This window comes from Diuraphis noxia, unplaced genomic scaffold (assembly GCF_037042655.1).
Source record: "Diuraphis noxia isolate RWA-SAM2 unplaced genomic scaffold, SU_Dnox_SAM2 contig0002, whole genome shotgun sequence".
Taxonomy (NCBI): Eukaryota; Metazoa; Arthropoda; class Insecta; order Hemiptera; family Aphididae; genus Diuraphis; species Diuraphis noxia.
Genome location: NW_028301712.1, coordinates 16,268,408 through 16,283,287, shown reverse-complemented (window position 1 = coordinate 16,283,287; position 14,880 = coordinate 16,268,408). Strand labels below are relative to the sequence as shown.

At 31.5% G+C, this 14,880-nt stretch overlaps 1 protein-coding gene across 2 annotated transcripts in view; it reads left to right on the top strand.

Moving 5' to 3' along the window:
• L (zinc finger protein Lobe) overlaps positions 1-14,880 on the top strand; it is a 125,260-nt gene that overhangs the window by 78,731 nt on the left and 31,649 nt on the right. The window contains exon 1 of one of the 2 annotated variants that reach the window (XM_015511566.2): positions 12,797-13,304. The exons of the other annotated variant lie outside the window; for it this stretch is intronic. Coding sequence (XP_015367052.2) covers positions 13,211-13,304 — 94 coding nt within the window. The 5' untranslated portion in view covers positions 12,797-13,210. Of the gene's footprint in view, positions 1-12,796; positions 13,305-14,880 lie in introns of those variants that run through there. 2 annotated transcript variants of the gene reach the window in all.

Here is a 14,880-nt window from a genome sequence, read left to right as displayed (position 1 = left end):
TAATAGTTGTTAGTAATGACTTATTACTCATTATTGCATTTGTCTTTTACAGATAGTAATCTTATTTTTTTAAGTCTTAGGTGTAAGTAGTAGGTACTTATATTGTTTGTTAAATAAAACCTGAAATGAGAATTTTTTAATAAAACTAGTTAGGAGACCTGTATCAATTATATTGGCAATGCAGTATTTTTTTATGTACATAGGATATGAACAAAGAACAAGTAATAACGTATACGTGGATAAATTATTGTTCATGCAGAAAAAATAATGAAAGTGTTAACTCAAGTACTCATAACATACGTCTCTGTTTAACTTGTCTTCTATCAATGTTGCATATAGCTAGTCATAGATAATATATTTTTACCTAAACAATCTAATTTTTACACTTCATTATTTATTTAAAACATAAAAATGTAAAAACCTCTTATGTAATATTATGTGTTCTAAAATGTTTAACTAAACAAATTGTTATTCTTAGATATAAATATTTTTGTTAAACTTTATTGAACATTGTTTAAATCATTATTATCAATCAAATTACAATATCGAAATTATAATAATTTGTATATAATCATGTACTTATGTTATTTTATGGCTAGTTACACACACACTCAAATAGTTAGTATAATGAGTATATATATTAATAACTATTGTGAATATTATTTTCAAAATCCATACTTTCATAATATATAGTATGTACTAATATATTACCAATATATATTGTTTTCAAATAATCTGTTTCATATTTTTACTTATTGTATTATATATAACGTCATAATTACCGATGTTTGACTAAGTATATAATAAGAAAAACTAAATTTTCAAAACATTTAGTGTAATTTAGAGAAATTATAGAATAGATACCTATTTTAAATATGTATTTCAAATCAATTATTTATTTTTATATTAAAGAAATATTCAATAAAACTGTTATACATACTATAGATAAGTATCGACAGTATCGTGTACAATTTTAGAGTGTACATGTAGGTATAGAATAGATTGTAATAACTATATAATGTCAAATAGTAATATCAAATAAAGCATGCAGCCACGAAAGTATAGGAATAATAAGATTTAATCACTGAATTATCAATATTAAATTAACTCAAAAGCTAGCAAACGAGATCATTCGACTCTAACAAATAATTTTATTGAAAGAAAGTTCTTTGTACATGTTCACCTTTTATAACTGAGTATATTTGTAACTATAACATCTTCCACTCCATATAATTGACATTTAGCAGAAATAATCAAATCGATTGTTCAAGTACTTCCATTAAATTACATCGTGTATAAATAATATCAGACTATGTCAATTTAAAATAAATTATTTTCCTATATTATATTTATATATACAGGGTGATTCTCTATGCATGCACGCCCCCATATTATCTTTATTTATGCCAGTAGTTCTCAATCTTTTTAAGGAAAGGCCTCATAAATGCATACATTTTATGTATTTAATCGAATTTTAAATCGTTTTATGTCATCTTTATTACACGGAGAAACAAACTTCTCTTTTTAAATTAGAATCTTTACTTTAAGTCATTAAATGGATAATTTTTTTTAAATTTTGATAAAATTTAAAACGACCGAGCTATACAACTATTTTTAAGTGTATGATGTTCACGGCAACACGTTTATAAAATACGTAGATGATGATTTGAAAACTATAAGAATAAGTATTAATGTATTGCCATTCAAGTATTTAACAATTTGTATAATACTTAATATTACATATATTTATTATTATATGTATCTATGTCCACTTTAAGGACTTCCATCCTTAGTATAAAAGAAATGGCATGTTTTTAAAAAAGTTTTAAAAAAATAATACAAATGTTAGTGATAACAATTTAAAAATTAAAACATAATAATTAGGAAAGTGTTATCTATTTATAATAATACGTGAAAAATAGATCTGTATTAAAATATTTAAAGAAAAAGTAATGTCAAAAAAGTGCTACCTATCTATATTTTTATATACATATAGCGATATTTGTTTTAACTTTAGTAGTGTCAGAGTTACGAGAATGATTATTTATGCGCTTATGAATAATTAAATCAGTTTCATCAGTATGGACAGTATGTATAAGAGTTTCGCATTTTATTTTATATCTACATCACCAAAAACGTTTTAAACCGTCAGAACTAAAAGCGTCATATAAGTACGTAAAATCGTCATTAAAAAAAAAAAATAAAATAAAATTGTCAACATTGACATCTAGTCACTACGGTACTTTTCACTTGTAAAAAATTTTTACACAACTAACACGATTACTATAATTTACATGTGTGTTCTGTAATATATCACTGTACTTCGATTAAGTGTAATATATAAACGGTTGTAATATTCAATATTTAGCCTATTTATAAATAATCAGTTGTTATTTTTGATACATTTGTTAATTTTGATACATAACACAAGTGTTTTAAATTTGATTAAAATCAAATACTAATCTACAGTACAGCCGCCATTCACGAATTATCTAAGATCCAAAATAATTTCAATATTTTATGATTGCATCGATTATATTATTATTTCGTATAAAAACTCAAGGATGAAATTAAACAAATTTACATTAACTAAGAGAATTTATGTAGGTTATTAATATTTCAAATATACTCGTAACTCGTAAGTTCAATAGTTAATAATATTCATATTTATTTCAATTAGTTTTTAATTATAAGTTAAACATTTCATTTTGTGGAATTTTAACAAAGTTATAGATAATATTAAAATGTGATGAAAAATATATGATTGTATTATGGTTTCCAATATGATAAGATGGTTCTGTATGCATACTATAGTGTCAGTGTGTTAAATTGATTTAGCCTGAATCCGTCTCTGGGTAGTGGGTATACAGAAAAATTCATCGAAGGGCAAGTAGCAAATGCATAATAATCTATACTTTATAATATCATGTTTCGCTTTGAATTTAAAGTTTATATACCGTAATGGATCTGCGAGTTGGGATTTGACGAAAAAAAGGGTGCCTGCAATTACGGAAGGGAGTAACACGCCATATCCGATCGATTGTTTACAGAGTACTTGCAATGCTTTAGTTTAACGTTACCTATTCGAATTGCTTTCATTTAAGACATGGTAGAATATTTGACGTTTAGGCCGTCGACTCACCTTGCATTTACAAGTACCTACGTATTTTCAACGTGCCTATAGGCTTTAGTGTTTACATTATCCAAAATCGTTTAGATAATTGTATCAGCCATCGGACGTAGGTCACTATTAGAATAAATATACATCATACGACTGCATTTCAACCTACCGTTTACTTTATCTAACCATGTGCAATCATAGCCGTGTGGAAAACAAATGTTTAGCTGCGTACTAAACAGCAGATAGGTCGTCGCGTACGTCATTGTCGTATACAAACCCGTCGTTGACATGTTCAACGTATCGTAAATAATGATTACGGAAAACAAATCGGTGACTTCTTCGCAAACCGTATTAAAAACGCTATTATCTCTTAACGTGATTCTTCATACATATCACAATAATATATACAATACCGAAGTTTTTATATAACATAATATAACATCTGCACAGTACCGTATATAAATTCGAATTTGTCCAGTCGTATACGTATCGATTTTTACCGTAAAACGACGTTCGACTAGTCTAGTAGTCTATATAATAATAATAATAATAAAATCTCAGCGGTATCTACGACTGTTGTAGAACAACAATACGACAACGATAATATATTATTTAAAACGATTCAAAATACGTCCGTGTCTTGTCGTCAAAACGGAATACTAGTTGTAACATTTTATTTTAATGTTATAATAATATAGTTCGTAGTGGAAAATGACGCGGATTGATTGCGCCGAATCTGTATAACTACCTATATTATAATATTGCATAAAAAACGAGGTGTATGAAATATTACGTGCGATAATAATATTCATAAAAAAGGTTATAATAACAGAACGATTTTTTGTTTTGTTCTTGTGGAGTGCGATCGAACCAATTTATTCATTCGTAACGGCACAAACGTCCGATGTGCGATCAAAATTATTACATGAAAAACGACTGCGACGACAACTGCGACGACGACGTTATAATATTATATTGTGACAAGCGTAATTTGGAGTTATCACGCCGCTGCACCGGAACGCGTCCGCGGAAATCCCGTTATCACGCACGCAGATACCTATACGGTAATACGGTATATATTATCTATTTGCACAGTAACTATATACCTCATAACGTTATATATATTATATATAATATTTACTCGACGGCGGTGGTGGCGGTCATCGGCGGACAGACGAACCGCGACCGTCGTGTTACGGTGTTACCATAACGCAGCTATAAGCTGCTAACCCATACCACAATACGTAGTATTGCAATAACAATATAATATTATTGTATTTTATGACAATATCATTTATATACTATGCTATAACGAAATTTCGTATTTATTACACCACGATTGTTGAGTGTGTTTTCATTTTCTAGGCAAACTTATAACAAGCAGGTACCTAGATATTACTATATAAGGTACTTCTACAACTCATGAATTTGAAAAATTATTTTTATTTCACGTCTTAATATCTTTACAATGCCTACGCAAAATACACGGCTATAATATGACATAAGCATCAAATGTGAAAAATGACATATAATTTGCGCCAAAATTAATATTTTATATAAGTAATCATTTAAAAATTGCTATTTTATAAAAAATTCTATTACGTAATATATTATATCAAAAAAATGTTCAATAATAGATTGTTAAATTATAATATACACGCAAATCTGAAATCAGTATAAATTTAAGACATTACGATTTTGTGAAAAAATTTCATTAATAAATTGTGTTGATAAAATATAATATACATGCAAATAAATATCAATTTTATAAATCGGTTGTAGTTTTATAAAAAAATAATGTCAATAGTAAATTATGATATACATATTATTATGCAAATAAATCGATATCTGTTATTTAATATCTTTTCATTCTATTCAACGTGAAACACAAGTACCTAGGATTTTGGTGTTTATATATGATTCGATTTTTTTATCTCATTTTGGCGCTGATGTCTTTCATCGTAACGCGAAAAGGTACGCGTGTGTAGAGATTGTAATCCATGTTAAACCAAAATATATACAGATTCACTGAGCATCGTCATCCCCATTTTTTAATTTAATAACCATGTTATAATTAAAATTCTGGTTTTTGGAATTTTAAGTAGGTATATGCTTGTACACGAATATAACCAGATAACAAGTAGGTAGTGAAATAGTTACAAACTACAATAATGAAACATAATATTCCCCGATTTCCTTTTTGGAGCAATCTACAATTATAATTGCTGTACAGTATCTATATGGATTTATATATAGATTCGTATGGCAAGGACAAATTATTACCCATCGATATAATTTTCAACATGTTCCGTGTAAACAATATAACTGCTAAATCTTTGTTACAATATCGTTATTGCATAGTCACTATAGTTAGTATATATATAATGAATAATAGTAAATAAATACATTTTCATGAAATTAAGTACCTACTAATATTAAAATAAATATAAAATTTGAACAATATAGTAGTCAAAATTCCATAATATATAATATAATCTGTTTCACGAGATGTAACACCCTGATTATTCGTATCAACACACAAAATTACCATCGAGACCGTGGTTATGTTATTGTCAGGCCACGGAATATTTTTTTATACTAAACATTGTATAGGTGTTAAATGTTCATTTTTTTATGGGCGTGTAAATGCTGCAAATAAACCTAACACCTAAAATTGGGTGTTAAATGTTCATTTTCCATTTACGAATGTATAATATATGGTATTTGGGCGTTCTCCTCGCATTTTTCCACCCTTCCTTGACGATTTTAGCGCTACTGATCGTACCCCCCACCCCGGACTGAAACATTTCCCCCTAAATCAATATATTTTTTTTGCACGGAGGAGGGGGAAACGTCCTAGATTCATATTATATTATATACGATTTTATAGACATACATAAAAATATCGCTGTATGAATTTATAGTTTTTACCATAATTTATACCTATTAACATCTTCAAAGTAGCCAACTCAGCAATTTATGCAGATGCCGACTCTCCTTAATTTGCATTTTCGATTATGTTTATACGTGAACATTTAGTATATTAAATTCTTTTGAATTAGTTTATGTAATTCTTACTACTTTTGTTAACCAGGGAAGTAACATTTTTCAGGAGTTACTACTAGAAGATATAATTTTATCAACGTAACGTTAGTAGGTAATTTGCGAGTTAGAACAAAACCCTGCAATTATTACAACATTAATGACACTATTCATAAAAATCACATATTAAACACGAAATACTAACAAACCATATAAATTTTGATTCTTCAATAACTATATATTTCACCATTTTTAAAAACCTTGTAGAAGTGATGAAAATAATATTTTTATTGTAATTTTAATATGCAAGATACTTGGGTTTTTAATGTTTTTAAAATTTTTTTGTACACAGCGTAAATAGGGTGGTACCCATATCAAATAAAACATGATTGACAAATTTGCCAAGGAGAAAAAAAGATGTATCAAACTGGTTTTATAGATATTATGTAATATATTGATTTTATGATAAAATCATGATAAGTGATAACAGCATATTGTTTATAATTTCGTAAATTAATAAATAGTAAAAATAAATTACTTTTACATATTGTTTATATTAAGCTGATATTTATTTAGTTTTATAGGTGAAATAATGCAAATAATTTTAGCTTCTAATAAACTACAGGTTATATAAAACAGGTCTTAAATTTTTGAAAATTTGCCCCCCCCCCTTGGTGACCTCTGGATACGCTACTGCCAATATGTAATTTGTATACTGGGCTTGTTGTACATATTGTTAACAAATTATCATTTACAATGCAGGTTGACAAATGTATTTGTTGCCTGTGCGAGTTCTTGGCTTGTCTATACAGTATAGATACAAACGACTACCATATTATATAGAATAATAAAGGCTTTGGCCAGACACTTTCTACCTCTACCCTCTACGACATCATCATCAGAATATGAAAAAGGTTGTCTAAGCATTAGGCAATTGAGCTTGGTAGGTATTAATTAAATTGTTTTGAACTTTATAATTAAAACGAGTAGCAATTTGAAAAGATTACTAGTTTAAATGCTGCAGTTTAAACATAGCTTATATAGGTTGTTGATTTCATATTGTGCAGTGTGCCCTAAGTACCTAGTACCTAAGTACCTATTTACGTTTGTATATCTATACAGTACACATAAATTACATTATAATAATATTACATGTTATATTCCATAGAATATTACAACCTTTGTGAACTACGGAGTTCACAATTCGTGTTCCTAGGCTCATATTTAATACATATATATTTTAATCAACGTCTGCATCTAATAAGTTACATAATTAATTACGAGACTAATAATCGTCACGAATATAACAAAAAATCACTCTAAATACGTAATGTAAAAAGCGCGTCAAGGGATTTTAACAATTTCTATAAACGAGAATTTATTATATATAGATAACTATATAATAAATTATTATAATAACGAATACGTTTTGGGGAGTCATATAATAATATGTCTTAGATGCAGTCGCGGTTACCCTTCCGTGACCAACGAATTTAAACATATAATAATAATAATAATAATAAAGCATAAATTATCTCACTCAATAACATATATCAGATATACGTGTTATAATAGTGAACGATCTACAGACGTCTTGAACCGTCAAAATGTCAAAATGTTTTTTAATAAATATATACATAGCGTTAGTGCGTGAATAGTGATTGATCTAAGTCGACGGCCACAATGCGGCAATCAAAATAACTAAAATAAAATAATATAACAACGGAAAGACAAGTGGCAAACGGTGTAAATAGCTGCAGATGAGAGCACACCGCCGTGCCTCCGTCGCCGCGGACGGACGCCATCACGGAGAATGATCTGAAGAATCGTGTGTGCGTGTTTGTTCTTAAATCGTGGCAGTCCAGAGGGAAAAAAGTGTACGTAAATATATTTTTAATTTACTACGGAGCTATAGAATATATACCACCTAAGAGAATAGTGCGATACGGTTCGGTTTTTTCTCATCGCCATATTGCGAGCCTGCCACCATTTTCAACGAAGAGACCGTGTTTTCCGGTGTGAAAAACACCGCACGCACGAACGGCTGTGGAAAATGGAAATGTACAGAGTTGCGCGAAAACAATATATTATTATACATATATATACCTATATATAAATTTAAAAAAATTGCGGATTATAATCGGTGCGCGACGGCCACCGGTTGTTTGACGAACTACGCCACGCTGCGTTGCAGCGCGTATAGGACACGTTTGTGGAAATTGGAAGTATGTTATTATTATTATTATTATTATACACACCACCGACGCCTTGGCTTGAACATCTCAGCATATTATTATATATATATTAAAGGTATATACTGTAAGATAGGTACCGTTATATATGGTTATCCTGAAACTGTATACATATATACAAGATTGGCTTTGAGTGTATATATTTATTATATATACATAATTATTATCGAAACGCAACAAATTAATTTACCACACGAAACAGTAATGCGCGATTCGGTAGTGTCGGTCCACGATGATGCGAACGTCCATCATCATCGTAGGTACATTATAATAATTGTTTTTAATATTGACGAAATACCGTGTTATTTTATTGGCTATATATAATATAAAGAATATATACAATGTATTATATTATTTGTAGATGTGTCTGCGAGTGTAACGGAATGAGTACACTTTTTTTCATTGCGATGTTGACGATGTTGTGCAAATGATGAGCTGATTGGGTTCGCCGAAACCCTGTGAATAGTCATAACTTCACAAGAGATAAAATAAACTTAAAAAACAACGATATTCACTGAAACGAAAAAACCACGAAATAAGCTGAAAAATCATAATATTACTCTGAATATATATTATTAGGTGTATTGTAGCTAAATCGTGATATAAAACCTATCTAACATAGTAACTAATCTACATATTCCGATACTAAAATCCGTTACAGTCAACGTTTTCTGTCGATTGATATCACATTATAGAGTATCATTAAAACACATTTTGTCGTCTATAGTCTTTAGTTGTCGTCGTCGTAGTTCTTCTTATTATTTTTTTTTTTATATTAAATAATTTTTACGATGTAGAACGCGTTTTTTCTGTACGTCAATGGAAAGACAATATTATGAATTAACGTCGTCGGACAAGTATTTTGATTTGATAAGCACGTCACGTCTGTGCAACGAGTAGTGAGTAAATTATACTGGTTCGTATTGTACTTACCCGGTCGTAATAAAATTATAGAGAAAATTACCCTTCGACCCTGAAAGCGATTAATGATCATCAAAGATAATACGATGTATATTGTATATATACATACATGTACGAACAATTTGATTCCGCGTATTATATCAGCCTTGGCGACTTTATAGCTTCGAAATCTATTATATATTATAAGGTGAAATCAAATTGTCTTAATTAATATGAACCTAGTATAGACTATAGACATCTGGAAGTATATTATTATGTAACTAGTCACTAAAACGAGTCTGTATTATTTTCTATTTTACAGTATTAAAATATTAAGAATATAAATAAATTAAAAAATGTATATGTGTATATTTGTTTATATAGTCAGTCTCAGTCTCATTGTGTATATTGTTCTTGATCTTTGGTTTTTTTTTCGGTAGCGTCTCTTTAGAAATTATCTCTAAATGGACAATCATTTTACACATATATTTTCGACAGTAGGTATAATTTATTACAGTCGTGTGTACCACACGATGAAGCGATATAATATATATATATATAATCTATAATCTATACAATTCGACTTGTTTTTTCAATCGGATTCGGTGTAAACGCACAGGGTTTGGAAGAGAAGACTTATTATACCATAATACATGTTATTATTATATAGTTAGATAGTGGATACTTTGTGGGAGGTGAAATATTGTGACAATAGCAGTGGACAATGGGCGCGCAGTATTCCCAAAAGTATACACGTGGTACACATGTACGAAACGAATGTATTTTATACTTATTATTATTTACTTCTTTTTTTTGGCAATAATAGCTACCTACGATTTGCCTTTATACGCGCTGACGGACGGGCGGCGATTTTCACCCTGTCACGGTCGTATAGGGTAATAATTTATGAAGCTGTTCACAGGGATCCATCTCGTCAATGAACTCTGAGTCTCTGAACGATGTCGTCTTGCCGAAAAAACCTCACACACAACATTGGCAATCATGATAAAACGCATACTATATTATACGCGTCTAATATATTTATTGTTGAATTATATTGTAAACCAACATAATATAGTCCGTGCGGTGACATGTGTCGTTATAGGTATGTACATGTATAATACGACCAGACCATATCGACCCTCGTCGTACCCTAAGATGTATATAGACATCACAAACACACGTGCATACGATATACACGAGATGACAAAAAGGACAGTTTTTATGGCATGACGAGTATTTCGCGATACAGTCATATATGTATATAGACATATATATATATATATATACACATTCATATATTATATACAAATGATATGTGCGGTATTTCGCTGCAGTAGGTAAACGCGATTTTTCTCAAAGGCCTTGACGTGCGTATCGCGTACATATCATTATAATCTATAAGGTAAACGTACAACGCATTCGTCTTTGGGTTGCGGAAGAACATATACGACGACTCGCACGCGCAATATTATTATTACTTTTTTATCGTGTTCGTATACTTATCTATAGGTATCTAATACAGGTATTCACGCGAATAATAGATTTTCGCGGCGCATTCCTTACGCGCCTCGACAAAGCGCGTTTGTATAGAGCAAGTTTATCACACATAGGTATACTAATATCTACTATATTTTTATATGTGACACTATAGAGCACTTTTATATATCATACAGCCAGGTGTTTTGAGCTCAGGTATATTATAAGGACATATAATATTGTACCCGACACTATCCGGTATGCCTTATATACCTGTGTACTACATACTTGGTGTTGTGCATGATATAAACATTATAAACCATAAACGTGTGTAATACTCAATATATACGCGTATACAGGTGAAAAGTTCCGCAACGGCCGTGAACCTGATTAGGATGTATATTATATAATAATATAATATAAGAATATTGGATACAATTATTTTTTTTATTATTAAACCGCGCGTGCCATAAACAGTCGTATAACGACGGACAAAATGTATGATTCGCGTATGATTTAGAAACGTTTACGAGTATCTACTATTAAAATATTACACGGTGTTTTAAAAGTCTTCATCCGATTACGAACTGTTATAGTTCGGTAACGGTTAATCGCAGGTTAACGACTCGTGTATTACTGGAAAAGTAAGATAACCAAATTCATTTTAAGTTATTTGTGATATTTGGCACCGTTATGATTAGTGATCTAGGGGGGACGAGGAAGCCGAGTGGTCTAACGCGTCGGCTGTGGCTCAGCCGAACTGGGTTCGATCCTCGACCATCGGGTGACATTTTTCTCCGGGCAAGTCACGGTGTCCGGAGAACAAGTGCCGCCATCCCCCACTCCGGGGCATGGCAGAAACCTACGAGTGCCGCAATAGAAATTCTGCCAAATAGGGGTCCGAACTAGGCCTTCATGCCTACTCCCGGACATGGCACCATACGAAAAAAAAGAGAACTATATAGGCACTGCAAACTCCCCCAGCGATGGATAACAATGGATGTAGATGGATGCGATGGAGTAAACAAAGATTTGGCGATTAATCCCTGGCCACCACGTTTCTTTGACCTCACAGTGTGTGATTTTTTAAGGGTTTACGTAAAAGATGAAGTGTATGTACCAACATTACTTACAAACTTGTAAGAGCTAAAATTCAGAATCACGGACGCTGTGAATGGCCGTGACACTAGATATGATCAACAACATTTGGGAGGAATTTGAATCCCGTATACATGTATGTGGGGCGGTATATTGAACATTTGTAACCAAAGTAATTAAAACTTAAAAATATATTTTACTACCCTTATATCTTCATTTTTAAATTAAAATGTTAATTTTTTTTTAACGAATGAAGACTTTTGGAACACCACATATTGTTAATTAATTAAATACTTATATAGAGGGTCTGGAAAACTGACGGCCGAGAAAAGCGGGGTGTATAAGCTGGGTGAACGGAGAAGATATTGTAAAGATAGACCGCGATGATGAGGACAACATATTATATTATTATTATTTGTCGCTCTCTACGCCTATTATATCCGGATGCTTGCTGCTGCTGTTGCTGCGACAGCGTGCTGCGTGAGGCTATAGCCTATAATAAAATAAAACATAATATAGAAGAGAAATGATAAAATATAATATAATATTGCAGATATTCTGACGGTCATCTGTACCCTTGGCCGTCCGATGTGGCGGCGGATGTACCAGTCGGAACGCGCACATGAAACAATAATATTTATGTATATAATATAATAACATTCTATGTATATCATAATATTATACCATGGTACCTGTGCAGGCGGGCGAGGCGGCGCGCGTGTGCAACCGAACCGGTCCGCCGCACGAGACGTGTGCGCGGCGTCGGTGGGGGCAGCACGCCCCGCCCGGTCCGCTGGGTGACCGTCCAATCGGCTGGACCCGAGGCCCGACCAGCATCCAATCCTCCGGTCCACCTCGACCGGTGCGCGCACACCACGAGATCCAAAGCGGACGACGACCGATGTTAAAACATCACACGGCATTTACCGTCGCGCGTAAGGTCCGTCCATCAGTCCGTCCGTATCTCCCTCTATCTCGGCCACCGCCGCCGCCGCCGCCGCCGCCGCCGACGAGGGTGCCGCCGCGTCGTACGCGCGTCTCTCGAGGAGACGTTTCTCGCTCACACACCGCCGCCGACAGAGAGTCTGCGTGGTGTACCTATATCCGTACCTACTCGTGTGCGCTCACCCCGACGCGCGTTTTATAACGACGACAGTTTTTTTTTTTTGTTTATTTTCACCGCGACCGCTCGTCTGTGGGCACATGTTACAATCATAATAATAATAGGTATTTAACTAGTTATTATAATATTGCCTATATTGTTTTATATATATTATTATATACGTTTCGATACGAATTTTTCGCGTGCGCCAATGTGATGCTGTTCAAAGGTAACAGTAGTCGCCTACAGTTACTCATCGAAAAGATACAGTCCAACAATAAGGACAACAACGACGAACAAGACATAGAAGGTATATTATACAATATCATGATATATATTATATTTTTGTAACCCCGATATTACAAGACGCGTTTTCCCGCGAATAATATTAACGACGAGGGTGCAGGGTCGTTATAAGTTTTCGGTATTTTCCATTTTCGCTTTGGTTCTATTTTTTATACATACCTATGTTCAATTTGTGTAGATATATTATGTATGGGTAACGATTTTTTAACGATCAAACCAAAGTTCTCGTATTTCATAAATTAAAAAAAATATATATTAATGTTTATATTTTAATATACCTGCCATGGGTACAAGCATGATAAAGCATTTTTCGAACCCTGTACGAATAAACGTACACGTTTTATTTAAATATCAACATCTGTGGCGCCAAATCGTATGCTTGGATGGACTTTTGTTTGTAAACTTTATAGGAACGTGAAAATCTGTATTTTTTCTTAATGACATGCATTAATGGTTCAGGGCAGTTTTTTTATTGCAACATAGTAAACTTTGTTTTACCCTGTTAATGTTGATAAATACAAACATAATTGATGATCAATGACAATATTATACGGATGGGCAGTAACTGGTGATTACAGTATATTTTAACATCAATTGAATTTTTTTAATACTAATCATAACTTTATTGAATAATTTTTGGGGTTTGATTCAATAGGGGTTTCAGCGTGTTAAATAAATTATTTTATGTACATCTACGGTTTATGGTATGTTTCAATTATAATCTTTATTGCTAGTTAAAATATTGTACAGGTGAAAAATATAAAAAGAGAGATAAACAAGTAGAATTACTTTTCAATTCTTCACTGAGGTGGAATCTCTTATCAAAGAGCAAAAGTGCTTAGCTAAACTTGGTGTGAGACAAAACAATAAAAAATTTACAATAAATACTATATTTTGGAAAACTATATGACATGCATTAAAAAAATATACAACCTATATCTAGTTTAATTAAAAATTTTTAACTTCGTAGGTTGGTTTATTACTTCTTGCTAAATGTTGTATATCTAACACATATGCATTAATAATAAAAGGATAGGGAGTAGCTAGGACATGCACTCAGTTTCAACGTGGTAATCAGTTTGACAGCCGAAGGGTTTATTTTTATGTTGGATAAGAAAATTTAAAAATGCCTTATTTTACTATCCTAAAATGTATGTATAGGCACCTAACAGGTATTTGTATTATTTATTTATTAAAAACTTAATAAGGTTTCGTGTTGACCATTCTATTGTAATGTTAAAAATATTATAGCCTCATAATTGTGTTTGATATTTAAGGGAATATACATTTAAATTTTTTGTTAAAAACAAATTGACCAGTAAATAATAAACTTACTGAGCCCACGTTTATAAATCAGATGCTGAAATATATGCTGGTATGTGTGACATTTCATACTTAAAAATAATTTTCACGTTTTTTTTACAAAATGTTTACCTAAAAATTTTTTTATGTTTATATTTCATCATAAATATAAAAAAAATGCTCTTGGATAATGCATTCGAACCTATAATCATTATAAAATCATGTAATCTACAGTAGATTATTATAATTTAAACTGTTTATTTTTATTTATTTTTATT